General features: G+C 39.9%; 1 protein-coding gene across 4 annotated transcripts in view; it reads left to right on the forward strand.

The window, feature by feature from the left end:
- The window catches only part of ARHGAP15 (Rho GTPase activating protein 15), a 458500-nt gene that overhangs the window by 59023 nt on the left and 373857 nt on the right, over positions 1–25620 (forward strand). For all 4 annotated transcript variants that reach the window (XM_048868642.2, XM_075117817.1, XM_075117819.1 and 1 more), the window contains 3 exons: positions 9565–9639; positions 13626–13687; positions 20729–20816. In XM_048868642.2, the coding sequence (XP_048724599.1) occupies positions 9565–9639; positions 13626–13687; positions 20729–20816 (225 nt within the window). The remainder of the gene's footprint in view (positions 1–9564; positions 9640–13625; positions 13688–20728; positions 20817–25620) is intronic.

Genomic DNA, 25620 nt, shown 5'->3' on the forward strand with positions numbered 1-25620 from the left:
ACATTCAATTTTTAGTGCAACTGTTATGTAATGGGTTTTTGTATATGTAGCTTTCAATTTTTAAGGACTCTGTCTGCCCATCTGCCTTGAGGCTACCATTTTGGAGAGCAACTTCAGTTCAAAATAGCTGATATAATGAATTAAACATACTGGTTTCTTTCATGTAGACCATACATTTCTTCTTTTTCTACTTTGTTGTTTTAATTAAAATCATAATAAATTGGATAGAAAGTATACATGATTTAACTGGGAATTGGTCCTGCTTTGAGCAGGGGGTTGGACTAGATGACCTTCTGGGGTCCCTTCCAACCCTTATATTCTATGATTCTATGATTCTATACAGTTGCTTTCTGTTTTTAACAATTCACGTGAGCTGCTGCTCTTATAGACAAAAAAAATCAAGGAATGCAGAGCTACACACGTGACAGGTGAAGGCACAGTGTAAGAAACTACTGTTGAGGACTCTATTCCCTTGGTGCTCCTCCTGTTGCTTCTGTTTCATATCCGGTTTCACTAAAGTACCATCCAACACAAAACACCTGCAATATTTAAGAACAGCATGGTATCTGCTCCTACTGATGTACTAACCAAAGGTATTAGGGATGTTATGAACAATAGAAAGGCAAGCTGAAGAGGGCTGACTTATGGATACATGTGTATTATTAATGTATTTTAACTTGTTTTCACTAGAGGAATACTATTTATTGAAGTGTATAAAGATTACAGTATATAATACAGGGGGGAAATGGATATCAAAACATAAAAAGCCCCCCTTACCTCTCAAGTTACTTATTGGTTCACTGAAATGGTCAACTGTGCAACCAACCTGTATTATATTTAATGTAGATTTAGATCTTGACCTTTGGGTCCACTTGAGAGGCACAGGGTGAAGAAAATAGGGGGCAGAGGGAAATATGGCTGTACCATCTATGTGCTTCTTCAACCCCAGGGCTGACAGGAGCCAAAATAGCCCTGACATAAATTAGAGCAGCATTAGGGGTTCTCTACCTTACATGGACTGGTAACAGCCCTTGGGGACTGTGCCTTCTCCACCATGCATTATCTGGACATGGTTCCTAAACCAGAGGGGGTTAGAAAAGAGTGACTTAGAGCCTGCTTCATGAGATGGGGACTCCCTCAAGGCAGGGAAATTGTCACTTTCCCAACTGGGCCAGCTTTAACCTTTGCATTGCCAGAGAGGTGCAAAAGGATCATAGTTTGGGCTGGGATTTGATCCTTAGAATCAATGTATTGTAAATTCAAATAAATAACTAATGCCTGTTATAGGAAGAAGAGGAGTTCTTGAAATAATTCTAAGAGACAAAAATATCAATTAGATAGTCCAGCAAGAACTTTGGGGAGAAATATGGCACAGTTTCAGTGAACCCCATGTTTTGGAATGGAACTCATAATTACTGCTCTTATTGTCATCCAATACACTTTAAGGATTGACCCAAATTTAAACTAGGATCTGAACATTTTTGTATTCTTACTCCTATTGACCAAAGCAGCTGAATAAATGTGGTTACATTAGGAGTAAATTGACTGTTAGGATGCTGATCCAGATTAAGCCCTGATCCTGTAGAGTACTCTCTTTTCTACTAAGTTTCCTTGATATAAAATATGTACCTTTATAAGCTTGAATATGAAGGAGACCCTCTCAGAGTAGAAAAGGTTTATAGGACTCTGATTTATAAGTGATCAAGAGGCCAAGGGAAACAAAATCATTATCATTACTCTCTCACACTCAAGAGATCTGAACTGAATATAGAGGGCAGGGTGCTCGAAGGAAACATGCAGAGGGAATGTAACACAAACCTATTTTTTCTTGAATGTACAGATTCTGGTGACAATATGTAATATACTCAAATGTGTGAGGACTGTGAAATGGTTTCCTTATTAAGTGATGTACCGACAGATTCTGGTTCCTAGCAGGCCCACAAAAGTTCCCTCCAGGAAAATCCCTGTTCCTTTGCAGAGAGGTCTTAGTCACTTCCATAGCACTGTCCCTCTACCTCCTATGGATCCTGTGCAGCCTCTGTTCGTGGGAGAGGGGAAGGCTAGGAACAGCATGGGGAGACGTGAGGGCAAGATTCAGATGACATATATCATTCCTCCCTCTTCCCATGAAGCCACGTGGAAAAGGCAGGACGAAAAGTTAATCGAGCCTTATGTTGCATTATGATTTCCATCACCCTCTCTACCTGGGGGAATTCCCCTCTCCACTTTACAGGGAGTCCCTAGAGCAGCAATTGCTGGGGATAATCCTGACAGGGTGGCTCCAGTGGAGGTCTCTTGGAGTTATGCTATGAGGAAATCTGGGAATGCTACAAGGGCTGTGGAGCTGGTGCCGAAGTTATCAGATCCTGGGGACTTGCTGATTCTGGGGAAAGTGCAGGAGCCATCTCTTAATAGTGTGGGTCATCCTCACTGGATTGAATGATTAGGGATGGAATTCTGGTGAAATATTCCAGATGAGTAGGAGGGGGCAGAAAATGCCATAAAGGATCCCTTCACAGAGGTGGTGGTTTGTTCCATAACCCCTAAGAATGGGTCTTAAACGTTAAAAATATATTTTATTTGGAACCAGTAGTAAATTTAGATGCTTCAGTGTTTAACATTTGTCCCTAGATGGTGCTATTAAGAAATTGATTGTAAATTATCGTACCTCTCTGTCTAGGAGCTGCCCATCTCTGTGGTATCTGAGTGACTGGAGATGAAATGAATCGGTATCATTGAATCGGTATTACCTGCCCTTCCTTTGTTGTATGAAGGGAGTAACAGAAGTTTATGTGGCTAGTTTTGTATTTGTACAGCAAATACAAGCTGCAGCTGTAAAGTTCAATCCTGCAATGCGCTGAAAATTCTGGCCCTGATCCAGCAAACCACTTAAGCACATGCCTGCACTTGGTAAGCTCTCTGTGCCTATCAGAGAGCTTACCAAGTGCAGTCCCAATTCAGGGTGTTTACAAGGGATTCTCTATTATGGAAGTTACAATTTGATTTTGATGTAGTAAAATAATAGACATAACCCCTGGAGAAGTCCCTTAAAAGGGAGGTCAAAACTTGGAGAGAGTGAAAATATCCTTGCAGAAAACCTCATAAAACATCCAAAAAAATCTCTTTCTTGGTGGCATGAGACAAGCATTTTTGAGGAAATTTTTATAGTGGCAAATCATCTTAACTCTGTTAACCAAATCACAGTTGGGAAATCCTAGTGGTCTGCAGGCTGAGATTCTGGCAGTATGCTGCAAGGTAAGGTTGTTGGGTGAATAATTCACAGCGAATAATTTATTCAACAAATTTAATCTCTTTTTCTGTTTGAGAATTATCCACAAACCTCTTGCAATTATCTGGAATTTGCTTGTTCATAATTATTCAGCAGATAATTCCAGGTAATAATTCTTTGTAGATTGTGCTTGAGCAGTTTGTTAGGAGAAGTCCATATTTGAAATCCCAGCTGTCTTGGTTAGTTTTGGTTAGACACAAAGATCAGAGTATGCTTCTGTTCATTGCCAAAATGAGTCAGATTAGAATCAGATTTCTAGTGTGAATACGGAGTCCCAACGCCCCTTTTTAGGATCTGGGTCCTGCTGTGATAAAAGAATAACTAGCAACTAGTGCGTTTTGCTAGGATTGGTTTATCGGCACACAGAGTGAACCCCCAAAGCAAAGCATATTATTTTCAGAAAACATCTTGAGAGCAAATGGGAGCACAGAAGGAAATTAAATTAGAGATCAAGTAATTGTAAAAGTTCAGGTATTTTATTTACATTGAATTAATTATGATAAATAGTAGTTGTGAGGGAGTTATCAGTCCCTACTGGGGTAGCAGGCATATTTTACCGCATATTCTGTGTGTTTACAGAAAGTATGACACTGGATCATTTCTTGGATGCTAGAATAACTCCAGCAGTAGAGGGATACCCTTTAGCTAACTGGGGGGAGGAGGGGAGAAGAAGTTGCTGAGGCTGAATTTAACAAAACCAGACTTGCCCACGGACTTGCAGGCGCTCACTGAGTGGAGTTTTAATGCTGCAGGTGACATTGTTGCTGACTGAAGAATGTTCATCAAATCAGAAAACTGCTGATAAGATAACTTTCCTTGAGATTCCTTTTAGAACTACTCTTATAAATCTCTGCCTTTCATAACACACTATGGGATGAGATAGAGGTGTTATGACAGATACTATTTATTAGGTTCAGCTTGACTTTATTAGGATAATGGGGTGCGTGGTATTGGGATGGTGAATTCCTAAATCATGCCCCTTATTGTGTACCTATAAAACAAGAATATCTTGGAACCAAATTAATGGAATGTAGCCTTCTCTAGGTGCATGTGCACAACTCTTATAATGTGCCCCTTACCGTTGTTAATAATCACCTAGATTTTCAGTATATTACATAAAGCAAAATTGGGGATTTATTTGTAAATTTTGTTTCCAAAGCAGCCCTCTGTCAATCAAGTGGTCCTGTTCAGAACAGATTCCTACTGACTATAAGTATGTTTGGGAAGCAGTGATGTAATGTGACCAGTAAACTGTTTTAATAGATGGGATATTTACAAAATATAAATATTTATGTTCTGACAAGTTTTTAGACAAATCTCCACAGTATGCCTTTACTTCTGTTGGGAGTTTCTGTCAAGATGCTTTGATTCAGTTTATGGAGATCTGAATAAAAGAGTGGCACTATCCCCAAAGAAAATGCTCTCCAGGAATTACAATGAATAGAAAAAACTTTGTTTAAAGTTTTCTTTCATTTCATTTGAGAGCCAGATGTTTGGGGAGATTTCTAATGAAAGTGTTGGTTTGGCTTGATTCACTATAGAGATAGGCCACAGGTTCAAAGTCTAGATCTAGATTCAGTTTTGGGGGCTGAAGGAGGTTCTTGTCTGAATTACATTGGAATCCACCATTAGTACTTGACATGATTTCATATTTTCTACTTTTACAGAAACTTGGGTATCATTTCCACAAAACTACTAATTTATCTATCATTTAATAAATAACAACTAAGAGTCCCTTTCTCTCTTAACACGCATGCAGCTTCCATTAATGTTTCTGGTGCTGAATGCACAATGAAGGTTTTTAATTAATATAATAATGGGACAAGGAAGTCATCTATATCTGGAACTGGCAATTGTTGTTTTGCTTTCTGGAAATCTTTTGAATGCAGTATCTTCTGTCAGTCTGTTTGCCTGTCTTCACTGCAGAGGATGTGTGGGAGATACCCACATCAGAGCTATACTTTTTGGGAGACAGATCTGAAGTACTATCCCATATTGATGTATCAGTATAAGAGGTTTTAGAACAAATTGATAAATACAATAGTAATAAGTCAGCAGGACCAGATGGTATTCACCAAGTTCTGAAGGAACTCAAATATGAAATTGGCAAAACTACTAACTGTAATATGTAAACTGCTGCTGAAACAAGCCTCTGTACCAGATGACTGGAGGGTAGATAATGTAATGCCCATATTTAAAAAGGGTTCTAGAGGTGATCCTGGCAGTTACAGGCCAGTGAGCCCAACTTCAAAACCGAACAAACACTTAAATAAACATGATTTGTTGGGGGAGAGTCAACATGGCTTTTGTAAAGGGAAGTCCTGTCTCACCAATATATTAGAATTCTTTGAGGGTGTCAACAAGCAAGTGAATAAGGATAATCTAGCCAATATAAAGAAAAGGAGTACTTGTGGCACCTTAGAAACGAACAAATTTATTTGAGCATAAGCTTTCATGAGCTAAAGCTCACTTCATCGGATGCATGAAGAAGGACTGAATGACCCATCCCAGCTGTGGATGTACTCCAGAGACTTGATTTGAACCTGCAGTTTATTCTATCACTGCTGCAAGCCTGAACCAAGAACTTTGCCATTACTGTATGTAATTGATTCCATTTAACCAATTCTAGCTCTCATCTATACTTCTTTCCTTTTATGAATAAACCTTTAGATTTTAGATTCTAAAGGATTGGCAACAACATGATTTGTGGGTGAGATCTGATTTGTATTTCAATGAAGTGAGCTGTAGCTCACGAAAGCTTATGCGCAAATAAATTTGTTAGTCTCTAAGGTGCCACAAGTACTCCTTTTCTTTTCGCGAATACAGACTAACACAGCTCCTACTCTGAAACCTAGCCAATATAGTGTACTGGGATTTTCAGAAAGCCTTTGACAAGATAATTCACTAAAGACCTTTAAGGAAACTAGGTAGTCATGGGATAACAGGAAAGATCCTTTGATGGATTAGTAACTGATTAAAAGACAGGAAACAAAGGCAGGAATAAATGGTCAGTTTTCATAACAGAGAGAGGTAAATAGCGGGGGTCTTCAAGTATTCTGGGACCTGTGCTGTTCAAAATATTCAACATAATGTCCTGGAAAAGGGAATGAATAGTGAAGTGGCAAAGTTTGTAGATGATACAAAATTACTCAAAATAGTTAAGTCCAAAATGGACTGCAAAGAGTCACAGAGGAATCTCACAAAATGGGGTGACTGAACAACAAAATGGCATATGAAATTCAACATTGATAAATGCAAAATAACGCATATTCGAAAAAATAATCCCAACCTCACATATGTAATGGTAGGTTCTCAATTAGCTATTACTACTCAAGAAAGAGATCTTGGAGTCACCATGGTTAGTTCTCTCAAAACTTCAGCTCATTGTGCAACAATAGTCAAAAAGGTTAACAGAATGTTAGGAACTATTAGGAAAGGGATAGAAAATTAGACTGAAAAATACAATGCCACTATATAAATCCATGGTATGCCCATACCTTGAGTGCAATTCTTGTTGCCCCACCTCAAAAAGGATAGATTGGAACTGGAAAAGTTTCAGAGAAGGGTAACAAAGAAGATCAAGGGTATGGAATGGCTTCCATACAAGGAGAGACTAAAAACATCAGTGTTCTTCGGCTTAGAAAAGAGTGGACTAAGCAGGGATATGATAGAGGTCTATAAAATCATGAATGGTGTGGAAAAAGTGAATAAAGAAGTATTATTTACTCCTTCACATAACACAAGAACCAGAGGTCACCGGATGAAATGAATAGGCAGCATGTTTAATACAAACAAGAGAAAGTACTTTTGACACAATGTACAATTAGCCTGTGGAACTCATTGTCATGGGATGTTGTGAAGACTAAAAATATAACTGGGTTCAAAAAAGAACTGGATGAGTTCATGGAGGAGAGGGCCCTCAATGGCTATTAGCCAAGCTGGTCACGGACCCAACCTTATGCTTAGTGAGACCCTAAACTTCTGTCTGTCAGAAGCATGAAGGGGAATGATGGGGTGAATCACTCAAACTGCTCTGCTCTGTCCACTCCCCTTGAAGCTTTGGTATGAGCCACTGTTGGAGACAGGTGTGTAGATGGGCAATTGGTCTGACCCAGCACGGCAGTTCTTATGTTCTTTCTCTCTCCTTCCCACATCCCATTCGCCACATGCCAATCACGGTTTGGGGGAAGAAATTGAAGGATGCTTCTCCCTTCTCTTTCTCTGTCCATTCATTCTGCCTTATTTCTGGCTGCTTCAAGGTATATCTGAATCAATCTTGTCTATTCTCTTTAGCGTGTGTCAGGCAGCATGGAGAGCATTCCTTTTATCGCTGCTGTGGCCATTGTGCCCAAGTCCAGAGCAAAAGAAGCTCTCAGATCAGTACAGTGGATGTCCCAAGAGTGCTATGCAGGGCCACAAAAAGCCACATTTTAATTCTTCAGCCACCCATTGAATATTGCTTGGCTATAAAGCAGACGTTCGGGAATAGTGGTGTATCATTTTATGTAATTTGGCCGAGAGAAAATAATATTTTAAAAACATCATTTAGCAATATGCCTTCTTATATGTAAAAGAATAATTAGGTGTGGAGAGAATTATATGATCTAGACCTGAATAGTTTAGTTATATGTCTTGTGCAGTATATAGTCTCCAGATTTGTAATGCTGAAGATAAAGAAAAATGATAAATTGAATTCATTTATTTTGAATTTATACACAAGCCTCTGTTTGCATTAATATTAAGTTCAATCCAAAATCTAAATAGAAATAACACAGTCTTAGAAGTTCTCTCAATAGCATCAGCAAATCATTCTTGTTTACCCTACATGCTAATAAAACAGGAACATGACACTCCTGAAAACAAGATTGCAAAATACAGAAAATGTGGTCTGACATATTTTTCTCCCCAAAGGAGGGACTGCCACTAACTAAAGTATTTCTTATGAAGGCTCGATTGCTTAAGATGCAGAATATTAAGAGAGAAAAACACTTTAGGACACAGCCATGTCACCAGCTGTTACTCACCCCTAATGAAATTGTTAAGTGATATTCTTTATAAATAGGTCAGAGAAACTTTTTGAATTGTGAAGAATGTTTATCTCTTTATCTGAAAGGTTTGTATTAAATTTATAACTGGTCATTCATTAAGCTCATTAGCTCTGACTAGGAGAGTAGAGATTTATCTAGGATATAGATTTCAGGGCTTAAAATGTTAGTGGTTACATATAAACATGAAGGCAAAGTGTGCCGGAAAATATGGGATCATAATGTGGTTAATTGTTTTTTAAGGGAGGCCCTACGGATTAATTAAGAACAGTTGGTAGATTCAGATATTTAAATGTAAACACAATACATTATGGCTTTTTGTTAACTGTGTTTTAGTAGGTAATAAGAGAATGGATTATGGGGAGTAAAATTCAGGCCAAATTTGATTTTTTTTTCTTGTTTTGGTTCCAACTCCCAACTGTAAATCACCCTCTTTTGTGTTTAAAACTCAATTAAAGCACAACCAACTTTTACAAAGAGACCTGGCATATCTTTGGGTAACCTGCCTGAGTTTCAGGTTTGTAGGAAAACCTGAATGCAGGTGAGTTTTGGGTTCATTGTGAAAGATTCATGTAGCTCTGATAATTTCCGAGGGTCACGTGTAATGCTTCTGTCAATTACAGTTTTGTACACTTTTCTCCTGGGAAAAAAGAGGGGACTGAAAGAAATTAAGGACCCAATCCGAGCATCAGAATCAGGACCAAAATATTTATGTAGCTTTCTAGTCATGGAAGGTTGAGGGATAGCCATTACAATTGCTGGGACATATTAGGTACATTAGGTTCTTTTCCCAGTTCTAGTCTATCTCCTGTTTCTCTCACTGACTTGTAATGTGGCCTTGGGCTCATCATTAACTTCTCTGTACTTCATTTCTCTATCTGTTAAATGGGGATAATACTACCCATCTTTTAAAACTGCTTTGAGATCCTGTGAATGAAGTGTTCTACATAAGCTCAGAATGCATATTTATATGCCAGTTGATTTTAGCTTAATTTGCCAGAGTTGCATTGCAAACATTAGGACTAAGAATGATCCTAAAGTCTGTTCATGCTCAGTGGGAACCAGGTTTTCAAAAACTTGATTTTTTATTTAATATATAAAATACACATATACACACACTGCACATGTCCTGTCAACAGATTGTTTCATTCTAGCCTTACATGTAAACCTTGTTTGACTTGGTACATTTATATCAAGCTCATTCTAAGTTGTAAATTAATATATTTTCAGATATCTCGTCATAGAAGGAATCATTCCCAACATAACTTATTACTCACAGACATCATTAGCCCAAAGGAACAAACGGTAAGCAATTGTATTACAGAATCTATGTGTTGCTTTGCTTATTTACTTTAAATGTTTTTAATGGAAATATAGTATGTGTTGTGTTAAAGATGAACACTTGATGCTCTGTATGCCTTAATATGTTAAGGGGGTACAAAGAAGCAAAAACATGTGGAAAGTTTGTTACTCAATGGAAATTATAATGTTAGAAATGACGAAGCACTTTAGTTAATGATATACAATGTCAATTTGCCATTGACTTAGTAGAACTAGGCTGACATTTCAGCACTACTAATAGTTGGATGTTAATTAACTGATTATATTTCTTTTCCAAAAATTATTAGTTTGGATTAGCAGAATAAGCAAAATTAAGGGAACATACTAGGTGTGAATTTGTTTTTAGTAATGTTTGAGATTCAGTGAAGAGAAAAATATATATTGAGAAGAGTGAAGCCCATTTTCTGCCTTTGCCCATGCTACTATGTTTTAACTTCCATTTTTGTACATAATTAGTTACCTGTAGAATTTTGCTGGAGAGAAACAGAGGCAAAGGAAAAGATTATATTTTTTAAAAGAACATTAATATAAAAATTCAAAATCATCCGAGTATCTTATTTTTATGCTAATTCTTTCAGGGTATTTTGGATTATTCGCTCAACCTTTCCTCAGCTGGAAAGGTGCAGGAAGGTCAGCAACTCAAAAACAAATGATGGATATTCATTGAGGCAGAAAGAAAAGAGAGTACTATAAGGACATTTCATGATTTTGTAACCCCATGTCATCCATCAGATGAAGGGCTGAAAGAATAAACTGAATTTGTCCTAGAAGGATTTCTGTGAAATCTCATAAGACAAGAAAAGGGACATTAGCAGATGTACTATGCAATGCGTGTGCATATATTGCTTTATAGTGTATATGTACATATAAAGATAGAGTGGTACCTTTAAAACCTTTTCAATTGCCTTGGTAACTGAAGAATGTTACTGCAGTATTCCCTTGGTATTCCCTGTGCTAATTATGGGGAATATCAATGAATGCTATGATAACATCAAATTATCAAAGACAGCTGTAACATTTTTAAAGGCAATCATTGTACTTATTAAATCAGAATAATATATAAGCAACTACCATATATAGAAACAAGGAGCCTTCTGAATATTACCTGGAGGATTTCTGGTGCCAGGATAAACCATGAGATTTGAATACTAGTTCTTGTGTTTTTGAAATATCTAAGTTAGAACTAGACATCTAAGTTAAAACAAGAGATGGGTTTCAGCTGTGCAGTTTGGATTTGAATTCCCTAGATCCCTCAGTTTGGGTGGTGTATTCATTTGCTGTTCCTGTTCAGGATTGTTAGAGAGAGAGGTCTGAGCAGCAACTTTCTAATCTGGAAATGAATCTTGTTCTTAAATCCTCCAAATTTCAGGATAGGGATTGTTCAAACTGAGTATTGAAATTCAACGTTGCTTCTATTTCTGTTTGAATATAATACCAGTCTAGATATAGTGATGGGCAAACCTTGAAATGATCAAAATTTGGGTCTGGTTTGGAGAAGCGATCAACAACTTGTTAATTAGTAAAAGCTTCTCCCAACTGCCATTTCCAGGTGGATGGAAATATTCGGAGAATAACCTTCTTATCTGACATTTAGCACTTCTGGCCCTGACAACACACTAGAAGTGTAAAGCAACAAAAATTGAAGGATGAGAAGGGATGGAAAATGATCTAAGGGTTTGTTACAAGTATGATTGAAAAGTAGGAGGATACTGGGGGTCAGTTCTTACTTTATCTAAAATTATTCCTCCTTCTCTAGCTAGATGGAACAATGATGTGATTCTGGCGAACAATACCTGTGGTCCTAAATGTTTTTTTTTCTCTACACTCCATATTGACACCCAGGGATTTGCATGGAACATCCAATAAGGGATGTGGTAAATTTATAAATCAATATTGGATGTTTTTCTAAAAGATATACACTAGGAATTATTTTGGGGAAGTTCTATGGCCTGTGTTGCACAGGAGATCAGGCCAGGTGATGACAATGGACCTTTCTGGCCTTGGAATCTATGAATGGAATAAGTGCAAGTTGTAAAAAAGGCACAGACAAATTCCTATATGGTCAGATGAGGATGTCACCCAAAATGTTGTCTGTAAGCATACGGATTTTCAGTATGCATGTGCAAACATGTATGTATATGCAGTGTACACAGTACTGTATATTCCAGACTAAAACTCTAATGAGAAACTGAAGTACCCTTTGTGTACCATTGTATACACCATTCTGTTTATATAGTCATATTTTTGTACAGTAAGAAAAGACTTGTATATTTGATTTTATAATCCTCCCTTATATACAAAGCATGTTTTGTATTGCTCTATATAACCCTTCAGAAGGCTAAAGCCTATCACAGTTTTTAAGAAATCATCTGCTCCACCCTGAGCTGTGATGACTCAGCAGAGACTATAGGAAGTTACCAGCATCCTCCTGGGGCATTAGTTCATAATGACTGAAAGTTAAGACAATCATCTTCTAAATCACCAGTCTCCCTTCCTGCACCATTTAGGTGTTCCTTGAATTCTCTTTTCCAAGTACTGACCTGATTTGATCCTGTTTAGCTATGCAGTCTGATGGGTTCACAGGTCATGGTGGTTTATCTGAAGGCCAAAATAAAAGTTTCTTCAACATACACTGAAACAATTGGCCAAATCCCTCAATAAAGTGTGGTTACTTTTTGTTGCACTGCCATCATAATCTGGCCATAAAATTGGTGAAACCAACCCTACAATCTCCCAAGTATAAGGATGATCATATAGTGCCATAGATCTGACATAGGAACTCTTACGCTATTGAATTTCCTTGCTGCTGATTTAACAAATAAAAGAGAGAGAGAGTTTGTGTGTGTGTGTGTGGGGGGGGGAATTTGAGGAAAGGAGTGAGCCAGAATGCCCCTGTGCTCTGCCAATCCTCAACTGCAATTCTGGCCCCTTTTGAGTGTTGCAGCCTAGTGTAATTTAGAGCAGTCCTTAGACTGCTCTAACACTGCACAGGAAGAACTGGCTTTCACAGAGCAGCACCAGGATTGCGGAACTACAAAGGTGAGGTTTAAATCACATCTACACACACACATTTATGCTCTGGCCAATTTGGCCTCACTGGATGTTCTGACCCAGTTTTGTAGATACATATAAATTGTGATGTTTTCATCTGTAATTCCAACTCAAGATTGTGGTGGCAGTGATGAGCTACTTACAGAGTGCTTTCCTTAGGTTATATCACTAGAACATTTTGGTACAATTGTAAATTTAAGGACAAATGCTGCCCTCTCATGAACATAAACAATTCCCATTTGAGTGTGACCTTTTAATGGCTGCAAGAGGTGAGGGCCTTTGTATTACATCACATCAGAAAGACAGCACCACTCAAATCATAATGCTTTTCTACACCTTACAAGGGTCTTGATTTAGTACTGACTCAAAGGGAAAAGTGGCACCTATAGAGGTCCATCTACACTAGATAATCTTTTGGAGGTCTGACATTCATATATCTGACCCTAGGTAGCTTATAAGAGCTAAAATTGCACAGCAGAGGGTGCTATAGCTCTAGGATAATATATGTTCCTACCTTATAGGAACCTCATACCTTATAAGCAAACATAAAACTCCTGTAGACGTTTCATATCACTGAAGATGCATTCGTGAACCAATATGATACATTTTAAACAATGTTTCATGTATAACCAGAAACTTTACTTGCACTTAAACAGGTTTTTTTTTTCAGATTTAATGTTCAGAGTTTCTTTTCTGTTTTATTACTATATATTTGATTGACATTAAAGATAATTTGCCAACACTTGAAAAGAACTGACCATAGATAACTCAAATAAAAATAAGTGATAAAGTGCTACAACACTAGACGTTCCTATATGCAGAGTCTTGTAGCATGTACTAAATAAATTGGTTCGTATTAATAAAAGATAGGGTTATGATATAAATATTCTTTCTTGCAGGTAGTGGAAAAAGAAGGATATCTTCTAAAAGCTAAAATTGCAGATGGAGGCAAAAAGTTAAGGTATTGTGCACTTAATGTTGTGTCAATTATATAAATTTTAACCAGAAGTCATATGGGCCATATCATGAATATCAAAAGTGGCCAATGTCTGGCATATGAACGAAATGCAATCCACAGTTTTACTATTCTGCACATGGGTGCTCTCATGTTTAATATGTTGTTGTAGCTTGCTGAGGCTACAGCTCTCAGAATATAGTTGATATGAGCTGCCAGGCTATATTGTATGATGTGACCATGAGCCCTGCTTCCATATTAAAAATGGGGACAGCTGCAATTCTGTTCTATTTTATGCACATTAGGTGCAGCCTTTGGGCTCCAGGCAAATAGATAATGCAGCTTTCAGCTGGACAATGTTTGGGCACAGCTGGTGTGGACTTCAGGGGTGTGATCTGGACACCCATATAATTGCTGCTCCATATAGGCACCTAGGGTAAGCCTTTTAAAAGCAGTCAGAGCTGGCCTATCTCTGCTGCTGTTGAAGTCAAAGGGAGTTTCACTATTGATTTCAGTGGGAGCAGAGTTAGGTAAACACTGAGAGCTGAGGAAAATCCTCTCTCTATAGGTACCTAAATGGCAGCAGAACTGACACAATTCATTCTTCCTTCTTGAGGATTACTAGCTAATTGATATGATATATTATAACGTTCTATCTGAAGAAAGATCTACATTTTAAAGTTCCTAACTCTCTACATAGTAATAAACCATGTGGGTCTTTTGGGGTCAGTGACCCAGGGTGTTTGAAAGCAAATATTCTTTTGCCCTTATACATTGCCAAGATCATGTTGTATGACCCCTCATCGTCTCTGAGGCATTATATTTTTTTCTGGTAGCAAAATCCTATATACAAAGTAAATTTAACCAAAAAACAAATTGCTATACAGAAATGATCAGAACCGACCAAAACAGAGATATTCAAAAGTAAACAGAAGGTCTGATTGAGCTTTCCCTTAAAGCTGTATAAAGATGGAGTAAATCCACTGACATGTCTGTCTTTCTGTCATTATCTGTTGTCACTCCTTGGTTTTGTTTTTTGACAGAAGCCTTTTGCAAAATGTAGAGTCTCAGTAATGAGCTCTAAAAAGGGTGAAACTTGTGCTAAGTCTCATCTTCTCCAGTGGCTGTTTCACAAGGGGGGTTCCGCAATAGAGCATGCCCTACCTCCTTCCTATAAGCTTGTCAGAGACATTGTTCTGTGGGCGGTCTTGGTGGGTTGAGAATGAAGAGGTGGGGTGTGACGTCGCTAGTACCGAACCGATAGAGGGGCTACGGGATTAAAACCAGAGTCTTGAATTGACACCAAAAGCAAACTAGGAGCCCCTGGAAAGTGTAGATATTGCTCAGGATGGGGCTGTTGTTTTAATAACTGGTGTGACAAAGTTCCTGCTCTACCTTGGTGGGTCTTGCGCTTATTGGCGGATATGCTCACCTTGGAGCTTCACGGCAGCCCTCAGCTTGGCCGTTTTTTCTGAATTCACAGTCCAGGTCGACTCCTCCTGTGTCTGACCAGGAGTTGGGAGGATTTAGGGGGAACCCGGGCCCACCCTCTACTCCGGGTTCCAGCCCACGGCCCCGCGGAATGCAGCTGTCTAGAGTGCCTCCTGGAACAGCTGTGTGACAGCTACAACGCTCTGGGCTACTTCCCCATGGCCTCCTCCCAACACCTTCTTTATCCTCACCACAGGACCTTCCTCCTGGTCTCTGATAATGCTTGTACACCTCAGTCCTCCAACAGTCCGCATTCTCACTCTCAGATCCTAGTGCCTCTTGCTTCCAGCTCCTTACATGCACACCATAAACTGAAGTGAGCTCCTTTTTAAAACCCAGGTGCCCTGATTAGCCTGCCTTCCTTGATTCTAGCAGTTTCTTGATTGGCTGCAGGTGTTCTAATCAGCCTGTCTATCTTGTCTCCAGAAGGTTCCTGATTGTTCTGGAACCTTCCCTGTTACCTTACCCAGAGAAAAGGGACCTACTTAGCCTGGAGCTAATATATCTGCCTTCTAGTACTCTCCTGTAGCCATTTGGCCTGACCCTGTCACACTGGACTTGTTGTGTTTTTTCTCCTTTCAACACCAGATATGGTATTACAATAGTCCAGTCTGGAGGTGACAAACACATGGTTCACTGTGGCCAGATCCTAGTTTGAGAAGAAGCAGCATAGTTTCCAGGCAATCTTGGATTGGAAGAATGCATTCATTTCTTGCAACTGTTATGCAGTATTAGTGATGAGTTGAGTAGGCCTCAAGGTCTCATTCTATGTTGATGATCTAAGTACAAAGGAGTATCAGCTGAAACTTTGAAATAATTTTCTTTTTTGCGATTTTCTATCAGGCATTTAACATTACTTAAACAAAGGGTATATATGAGTAAGAAGTGGGGTTTTGCATATGTTAATACCATGTAGTATTCAGAACAGAGAAGCATGCAGAATATGTTTGTTTCCAACTCATATGGCTACACATGGAAAATTCAGAATATTATTATTGCATTTATAAACATGGTATTGTCCATTCAGATTTTAAAAACACTACTGTATTAAGAGACAGAGCAATTGTGAACAGTGTTGTTGTTATAATGTGCTGCCATCAGGTGTCCATTTGATAGAATGCAAATACTGCAACTGCTGTAAAGCTGATGCATTGAGTGTATTGCTTCATTTTACAATATGAAGATGTCAGATTTCACACTTTGATGACTCTGCCACCATTTTTTTAACTTTTATATAAAACAATTCTATTGATTCAAAAAGATGATTTTATACAATGTACTTTCTGGTTTTCATTTTGGATCTTTCTGCATACTGCTATTTAGGGCTATCTGTCTCTCTTTGTGGATGAAAAACAGACAAAGGTACCTTCTTTTTTTTTGTTCTATGTATACTTTATCCATCTTCTCCCTCTCTTTATTTCGCCCTTACTGCTCATTCACTGGGAGTGAATTTTTCAAAGCTATGGAATATGCATCTGGAAAAGAGTACAGTCACTGCTGAATTGACTTACCCAAAGGGCTTGAAAACCTTGCCCACACTTTTACATGTCTAGTGAAATTCTATATATGAATGTCCAACTGTAAAAAAACCAGTTAACCCCCCCAAACTATATTTGACCTTATTAAGGTCTGTTTAAGCACTTCATAAACAAAGACTGCTTTTGTGAACGAAAAATTAAAGGTAAATAAGTAGAAACCATTAAGTTTTGATTTAAAGATAATTTTGAATTTAGGGAGAATACTAGGGAAAAAACCTATCTTGTCCTGAAGCCATACTCAAATATGATATAGTCATTGTCTTGTCAAGTCTGCTTCTGTTACACAGTATCCTGCGAGAGCACTCTGAATCTTCATATGTCATGAGGGGTTGAACCAACCCCTAAAAAAGAGAATTCAAAGTTCATTAACACTGCTCGTTGCCACATGGCACTGAAGTCTTGATGCAGAATGCTTTGAAATGACCTTATCTGAGACATGGTCTTGTACTATAACACCTCAGTATTCCATAACACTAACAATCCATGCTTACATGCAATATATAGATGCAGTGGTTGTTAGCTAACTGCAGACATGCATCATCAGGAACATACCTCCAATAACAGCTCTTGTGAAGCTCAGTTCTTTCACTTCTCAAGGGAGCCTTCAAAATTATTCTTCAGTTTTCCTCTATTTTCCTTCCACACCCTTTATCTGCACCCTGGATTTCAGGCTGACATGAACTCTAAAACTCAAAGTGAAATGCAGAGTGCGTCTGGACTTCAATCACAGAGTCAGACTGATGCTCATGTAGACATACCTGAGCTAGCTTTAATCTAGCTAGCTTGGATAACAGAGCAGTGACTCTGCAGCAGCACAGACTTCGGTGTGGGCTAGCCCTGCCGGTAATTACCCAGGGTTGTGGATGGGCTTATGCAGCCCACCTTGAAGTCAGTGCGCTGCCTTGGCCTTGCTGATACAGTACCTGAGCTAGCTAGATTAAAGCTAGCTCCAGTAGGACTACACAAGCTGCAACCCCACTCTGTGATTGCAGAGTAGACATATGCTCAGTCAAAACAACAGTCTTACGTGGCTTGGTGCAAAAGCAAATTTCACATCTTCAGTGCAAAATTGTAAATAGCTCCAGGTTCTCTTGAAGCTGGGCCCAAGTTAACAGGAAAGGTTGCAAATCTTAGGGAACCTTCTGATTAATCTGACCTGAGTTCTGAGTTTGTAAGGAGACTTGAAATGTAGTAGGTTTTGAGTATCATTGTGAATATTTCACATGTTTTTTCTTGTGATTCCCAACACCCAAAACACATGTTTTATGTTGATGAGTCAAATAAAGCCAACTTATGTACTCTTGAGCAAGTCTGGTTATATGTCTACTAGAGGGGATCTCTGGTAAACATATATGCAAATCTCTTGCATACTGGCCCCTATCTTAGTTCTCCACTAGCTCTGCCTGAGTAGACTAGGTCCAGCAAGTCCTTTCAACTTGAGGTCAACTGCTAATTCATGTGTGGATTAATTATGAAACACATACTGGATTGACACTGGATAGGTCAAATAACCCGCCCGGTATTGCCTCAGATGTCCTAGCTGGGAATATAAAATACTAGGGACTTCAACCAAAATCATTGATCATTGCACACTGGTCTGGTAGAGGAGGCAGTAGAAAGGACACTCTCACTGAAGATCCTTCCATAAATTAGGAGCTGGAGGTAAGGTTTGGTTGGAGAACCTTTCCCCTTGGTTTTTATTGCTAGCCATTTTTGAAACCCAGTGTGACAGGGTTGGGCCAGATGGCTTCAGGAGAGTAACAGAAGTCAGATATATTAGCCCCAGGTTAAGTAGGTTCCTTTTCCCTGGGTAAGGTAACAGGGAAGGTTCCAGAACAATCAGGAACCTTCTGGAGACAAGACAGACAGGCTAATTAGAACACCTGCAGCCAATCAAGAAGCTGTTAGAATCAATTAAGGCAGGCCAATCAGGGCACCTGGGTTTAAAAAGGAGCTCACTTCAGTTTGTGGTGCACGTGTGAGGAGCTGGGAGCAAGAGGCACTAGGAGCTGAGAGTGAGAACGCAGACTGTTGAGGACTGAGGAGTACAAACATTATCAGAGACCAGGAAGAAGGTCCGATGGTGAGGATAAAGAAGGTGTTGGGAGGAGGCCATGGGGAAGTAGCCCAGGGAGTTGTAGCTGCTTCACAGCTGTTCCAGGAGGCACTCTAGACAGCTGCATTCCACAGGGCCCTGGGTTGGAACCCAGAGTAGAGGGTGGGCCCGGGTTCCCCCTAAATCCTCCCAACTCCTGGTCAGACACAGGAGGAGTTGACATGGACTGTGGGTTCAGAAAAACGGCCAAGCTGAGGGCTGCCGTGAAGCTCCAAGGCGAGCAAATCCGCCAATAAGTGCAAGACCCACCAAGGTAGAGGAGGAATTTTGTCATACCAGATAATAACAGATAGTTACAATACTACATTATAAGGATACTGTGTTGATTAGTTAGCAGAGGTTGTTGATAAGTTTATTGCAAATAATGGTCCATATTTTCAGCTATTGTGAATCAGCATAGTTTATATCAGCTGAGGATCTGGCTCAGTTATTCATTGGGAATTTGAGAGGGAGGCTCCTAAATCACTTAGACACATAAGTTCTATTGACTTTCAGTGGCACCTATGCTCCTGTGTTACTTAGGTACTTTGGAAAATCCCACCTTTAGCCTTTTTTTTTTTTTTGTTATCAAGTCTTCACAAATGGATCCACATTTTCTTCAAATGTGTTTGCTTTTAGTAAATATTCACCAAATAAACTGGGTGAATAATTTTCAACTTCTGGGTTGTTCATGGATTGTTTATTCAGATATTTGGTTTTGCTGCTCATTATTTATATAGGCTGGGTGGTCACTAATATGCCTGAGAGTTTTGGCCACATTAATGTCAGTGAGAGTTTTGTCTTTGATTTCAGTGGGGCCAGGATTTCACCCAAGGTATTATTTCTGCTCCTTGATAGAATGACTGAAATATATTAAATAGGAGAGTAATCAATAGTGAATTGAAATTAATTATCACTTTTAGTACACATTTTGGAATGAATAATGGTTTCTGCTAAAATTTGCAACACTTTTAGGATTTGCAGTATTTTTGTCTGTGGTGTGTCTAAATTCTTGGGGATGACAATATGACCCCCTAAATCACAGAGAATCAAACTTAAATTTTTTATTTGCAAATATATTTTTTCTGTGAGACTAGTTCTGTTAATTAAGTAATGATAGTGCAATGCTTTTGAACAAGCGTCCATCAGAGTGATGAATATTATAATCTACTGTATGGTTTGTAATTAGCTGTTTTTGTGGTTCTCTCCAGTGTGCTGCTAACAACCTTGAAAGAATGTTTTTGTCCCTTCTATACCTCTCCACAGAAGTTGTTGCTATTTGTGTTTGACAAATGAAGAACTTCTATATGTCGTCACACTTTCTTGTAACTTACATAAAATACTACTACTGTGTATCCTGATCTTCTGGAAACCTCTCTTGTTTGATTCTATTTTTTTTTTTTATTATGGACAGGGAGAAAATTTATTGATCTTTAAGTATAGGTCCTGTGCACAGCTCCGTATACCTCACACTGACATTATGACAACTTTACTATTCTGTCCTGGGCCTATCTAAAATATCAATCTCCAAATGGTGGCCGATCATGCGGACTCTGATGCAGTAAAATATTTAAGCACATGTGAACTTCAAGCATGTGAATAGTGCCATTGATTTCAATTGGACTCTTCATTTGGTTAAAGTTGTGCATGTGCTTAAGTGGTTTGATGGATAGGAGCAAGCTGGGCTTTAAATGTGAATTCAGGGAATTGGCCCATCAAGCCACTTGGGCCAAATGCAGAACAAATGGTGTGAACAGGTGCAACTCCATTAACATCAACAAAAGTGCATTTGTTGACACAGAGTGTGAATTTGGACCATTTTCATTTCTGAAAAAAGGATTGGAACCCAGGTCATCTTCCTCAACCAAAATAGCTCATGCTTACTTGATCCATTAATTTTTATTTTATTTTATTTTTTTTAAGGAAAAACTGGTCTACTTCTTGGATCGTTCTTGCTGGTGGGAAAATAGAATTCTACAAAGAATCCAAACAGCCAGCACTGGCCAATCTGGTATGCAGTTATCTATCTTATTGTGCTCATCTTTTCAGAAATGATGTTACTAAATAGAAAGTTTGGCATCATCAAAATAAATAAATAAATGCAATCAAACTAAGTAGCCAACCATAAGACATCTGAGAACAGCTGTAAGAAAACGACTCAAACTTTTAATCAGGTTGAGGGTGGGGGAAGGAATACAACTTAATGTGTCTTTTATTAAGAGGTGCATTTTGAGAATAATTGCGAAGTGAGATGGATGGTGAATGACTATCCAGTAATGTGAAGGTAACACTTTAAATTAAGGTGCCATTTACAAATGCTTTATTCTTATTTATGAAATGATCACTAAATGCAGCTACTTCCTCAAATAATGTATTATAAAGCATGTTATAAAATGCATTAGTAATAAATGCTTAACAGATGATGCGATGAGAATCTGTTGCAAAGGATATTATAAGACGTAAATTGTATTAAACCAAGTGTGTGCATCTTTAATACATGAATTTCAGTTGTTATCCAGCATGCTATAAAGTGGCTTATGCATTAATAAATAATAATTAACTATTTATAAATGGCACCTTAATAAAGGGTGTTACCACAGGGAAAAACACTGTAAGTTAGCAAAGTGATTTTTCATCTTAGTATAGATGTGACACCTACCATATCCAGCTAACCTTACAGACATTTCTTATGACTCCTTCTAATACAGTTAATGCAATTTCTGAAGCTGTAGTTACTACAAAGTGAAATTTGGCGTACCTTTTTATTGTGCCCCAAGGAGAGGCCACTGATCTTAGTTTTCAGAGATGTGACAGTTACATTGCACAAGCAATAGTGGCATGTATCCCTTCAGTGCTAGTTAGTGTGGAGTCTGAGCCTACAAACCTTTGTATGGGCTCCAGAAAGAGAAGTCAGTAAGTGTATGACACTGTGGACAGAACAGGAATGGTTTGACAGAGCCCTGTTGTGAAAGGTTCCCAAGGCTTGATCAAACCTGCCATACCTTATTGAAGTGATGGGTGGCCAAGAAGGTGCATTCTTTGGCAGGAGTCACAAACAATAAACTAATTTATATGTTGCAGGTGATGAAAAGTGTTTTAGTTCTATGTTCTTAAATCACCACTATTGTTTGCCATAACCTCTTGTCTAAAAGGTTATCATTCCCTGGCCCTCCTTGCTCCCATGTGCAAAGGGTTGTTTGTTAAAAAAAAATAGTAAAAAAAGAAATGGGGACACTGGCTCTTTATGATCATTTCAATATCTTTTTATACTGAAATGGCTGGATGATGTCATGTTTCAGAAGCTATGCAGACAAACATTATGCATAAATTAAAATTGATTTGGAATTCTGTGTATAGGATTATGTTGAGTTATAGGCTAGAAAATTATATTGGCTTAATTAAAATGATCTGCTTTAAAAATGTATTCTGTTAGCATGTGTTTTTGGGCTGGTATCTCAGAGATGCACCTATTGGATAACTGCCCACATCAATCCCACAACTGGCACCAATTGTTACCTTTCATAGGAGTCTCAACAGAGTGGTCAAAGACTAAATGGGCAGCTGTCTCACACCTGCAGACCATCCCTCCGTGTTACAGTTACGACTCTCTGTGCTTGACCAGATAGTGGCTGTCAGCTTGAAACCTTTCACAGGCAATACATTCTCCTAAAATAACTTCATATAAAATAAATAATAGAGCACCTAAGGTAAATCCAGGTTTAAAGATCAAAAGCCACCAGTTCTTGTGAAGAGACCCGTTGGGAACCTCAGCTTCTGATGGTGCCACCACAACCTCCTGTGGACCTGCTAACCCAGAGCCTCCTTATATTGGGTCTGTCAGTATGGGCAGGCAGAACCCTGAGCACTCCAGGGAGAATAAAGAAATACATCTTTGCTCCATCAGAGGACATATTTTGTTCCCCCAGGTCTGCAATCTCCTCTGTTGACAGGACCATCCCTTACCAGGGTGATGTATCCCCTGGAGGGGTCAAAGGGCTACAGGAAAAGTCTCTTCCATCCTGTCTAGCTGCAACTTTTTTCCCACTGAGATATTAGCACTGCCAATTGAACCGGATCTAGTCTTTTTTTTGTCATCAGGAGACTCAGAGCTACTGGAGGAACTGTCATCACCTCTTCCAAGAGAGATCCATCCAGACAGGAAATTGAGAACCTCCTGAAACCAACCTGTACCCAGAATGTCCCCTTGGGACCAACTGTACCCATGCCTTGGGGACCTCCGCAACCCAACTTCAAACACTTCTACTGGCCCTACTGGGGCCCATGGGACCCATACCTATGATTCCCAGGGTCAGTGCTATCTAACATGGAATCATTCCACCCCTCCCCTCTAAGACAGTAACCAAAGCTTACTCCTGACCCTATAGAATAGGAAAAATATGAGCTGGATCTGGCGGTTCCACCGGTACCTGCAACACTATCTTCCTCATCTCCGAATGAAGCAGTTGCCCCAGTTGTGCTGTCCCCTCTGGATGACTGTAGTGAGACCGAGTGGCCTCCCTCTGAGCGGGAGAGCGAGGGTCCACTACACTTCCCTTGGTGGGCGGAGCATAACCTGCCCCACCCCCCTCACCGGAAGTGCCAAGGCAGAGCCGGAAGTATAAGAGGAAGGCCCTGCAGCCCAGCTGGGGTGGAATCCCGGGAGGAGAAGGACGCTTCTGCCATACTGCTATGCCCAGGAGGGGAACCTACCCCTGGCTATCCGATAGCTGCAGAAGTGGGAGACCCCAATGTGGAGTGGCCCGATGAAGAGTGTACCCCGAGGAGCCTGACAAGCCGTGGAAGCGAGAGGTACCAAACCCCAGGGAGGCAGGATATGGCACGGGGCAGCCACGGAGCAGCCAGCTGTGGTTCAGTTGGTGTGTTGCGGCTGGATCACCACCGAAGCAGGGGCAGTCAATCCTGCCTCTGCTAGGGCCCTGGGCTGGGACACGGTGGAGTAGGGTGGGCGTCCCCCTGCCCCCTCCCACCCTGGGGTGGCTGAGTCCCTACACTGTGCAGGGAAGCTCCCGCCCTGAAGAAGGAGTTTCCCTTACCAGCTCCCTTATAGACTGTTGCTTTGCTGGCTGCCTGAGCCTTGCCCAGGCTAAAGCCAGCCTTAAGACTGTTTGCTTGCTGGCTGCCTGAGCATCCTCAAGCCCAGGCCCCAACCCACCTATAGACTGTTGCTTTGCTGGCTGCCTGAGCCTTTCGCAGGCTGAAGCCAGCCACCTATAACTGGTGTTTAATTGCTGGCAGCTCCAGCCTCCATAAGCCTAGGCTAAAGCCTGGCCACAACTGTCTGGGGCCCAGCCCTGTTGTGGGGGCTGGGAACTAGAGGACCTTGAGGGGAGACAAAGGGCCCTAGACTGTTCTGCAGCTTTGTGGCTTGGTCAGACAAGCCCGAAGGCAACCTGAATGAGTAGCCTCCCTTGGAGCGGGAGAGTGAGTGTCCATTACAATGACCACAAGCAATTTCAAAAGCTGCCACACAGGGTGTTGAAGGAGCTCCATATTTCCCTAGAGGAGGCCCAGGATACACAACACAAGCTTTTAGACATCCTGCAACCCATAGGGTCCAGCCAGATAATACTACTGGTGAAGGAAGCTATACTGGAAACAGCAAGAGCCTTACGGCATACACCAGCAACATGTGCCCTTACCCCAAGAGGGATGAGAAATGTTACTTTGTCCTGGCTAAGGCAATGGAGTTTCTATTCACCATCATGCACCGAACTCCCTAGTTGTTCAGGCTGCCACAGAAAGATCAATGGAGCAACATCCAAGAACCATCCCCTCCGATAAGAAGGCCAAATGTATGGACTTGATGGGGAAGAAATCAGCCTCCAGTTCAGCATGTTGAACTATCAGACACTGATGTCTATATCTGATTTTCTGAATTATTCAAAGTTCTTAGATTTTAAAGAAAAATTACCTCAGCAAGACAAAGGTCAATTTCTGGCACTTAGTGATGAAGGCAAGCTCTTGGCCAGACCTGCATTACAATCTGCAGTTGTTGTGATAGACGCTACTTCAAGGGCAGTGGCAACTGCCATTGTGATGCATCCTTTTCCAGTTCCAGGACTCAGGGCAACCTTTACCCATTTCCTCGGGCTCAGGGTATAATCTTCTGTGGGTTTGCAGGGTGTTTTACCAGTGAAAGAGCCTTACACAGTAATATCCTTAACCTCTATTTCTTAACAGGTACCAAAACAGAATACACATGCTAAATATACAATGCTCACCTCTCCCAATAAGGCAGATAAACTGATCTTGATGGTCAGTCAAGATTAGATAATCTGGGGCTCCAGCTTCTGCACAGTAAGGTCGGCACAGTGTTGAGGTCTGGCAGCTCTGATCTTGGTCTGTGTCCTGGAGTTAGATTCCAAAGGACTTCCTTTTGAACCCCAGATTATATAGTTAAACTTGAGTCCTGTTTAGCTATACCTTAACCAATCATTTTAAAATAACCTACTACAAAACAGTCTTTTTCACCAATTCTAGCCCATTATGAACAATTATTTAACCAACCATACCTCACCGCCTTAGTTGATTTAAATGTTGCAAAAATAGCTATGCAACAGACAGAAACCATCCAGATAAACAATAGAGAAGTAGAGACCGTAAAGGTAAAACCATAAAGTATAGATTTCACAGTCACAACTATTGATAAGTGATTCCTTGCCAGATAGAATGACATCAAACAAAGTTTTCTTTAAAGGTCTTAAGATCTGTTTTTTTATCTGGTAATGGTGGGTCCTATTAGGACAGAAGCACCTCCTAAACACCCCAATATTACATTGTTTTGATGCAGAAAA

This window comes from Caretta caretta, chromosome 11 (genome assembly GCF_965140235.1).
Source record: "Caretta caretta isolate rCarCar2 chromosome 11, rCarCar1.hap1, whole genome shotgun sequence".
Taxonomy (NCBI): domain Eukaryota; kingdom Metazoa; phylum Chordata; order Testudines; family Cheloniidae; genus Caretta; species Caretta caretta.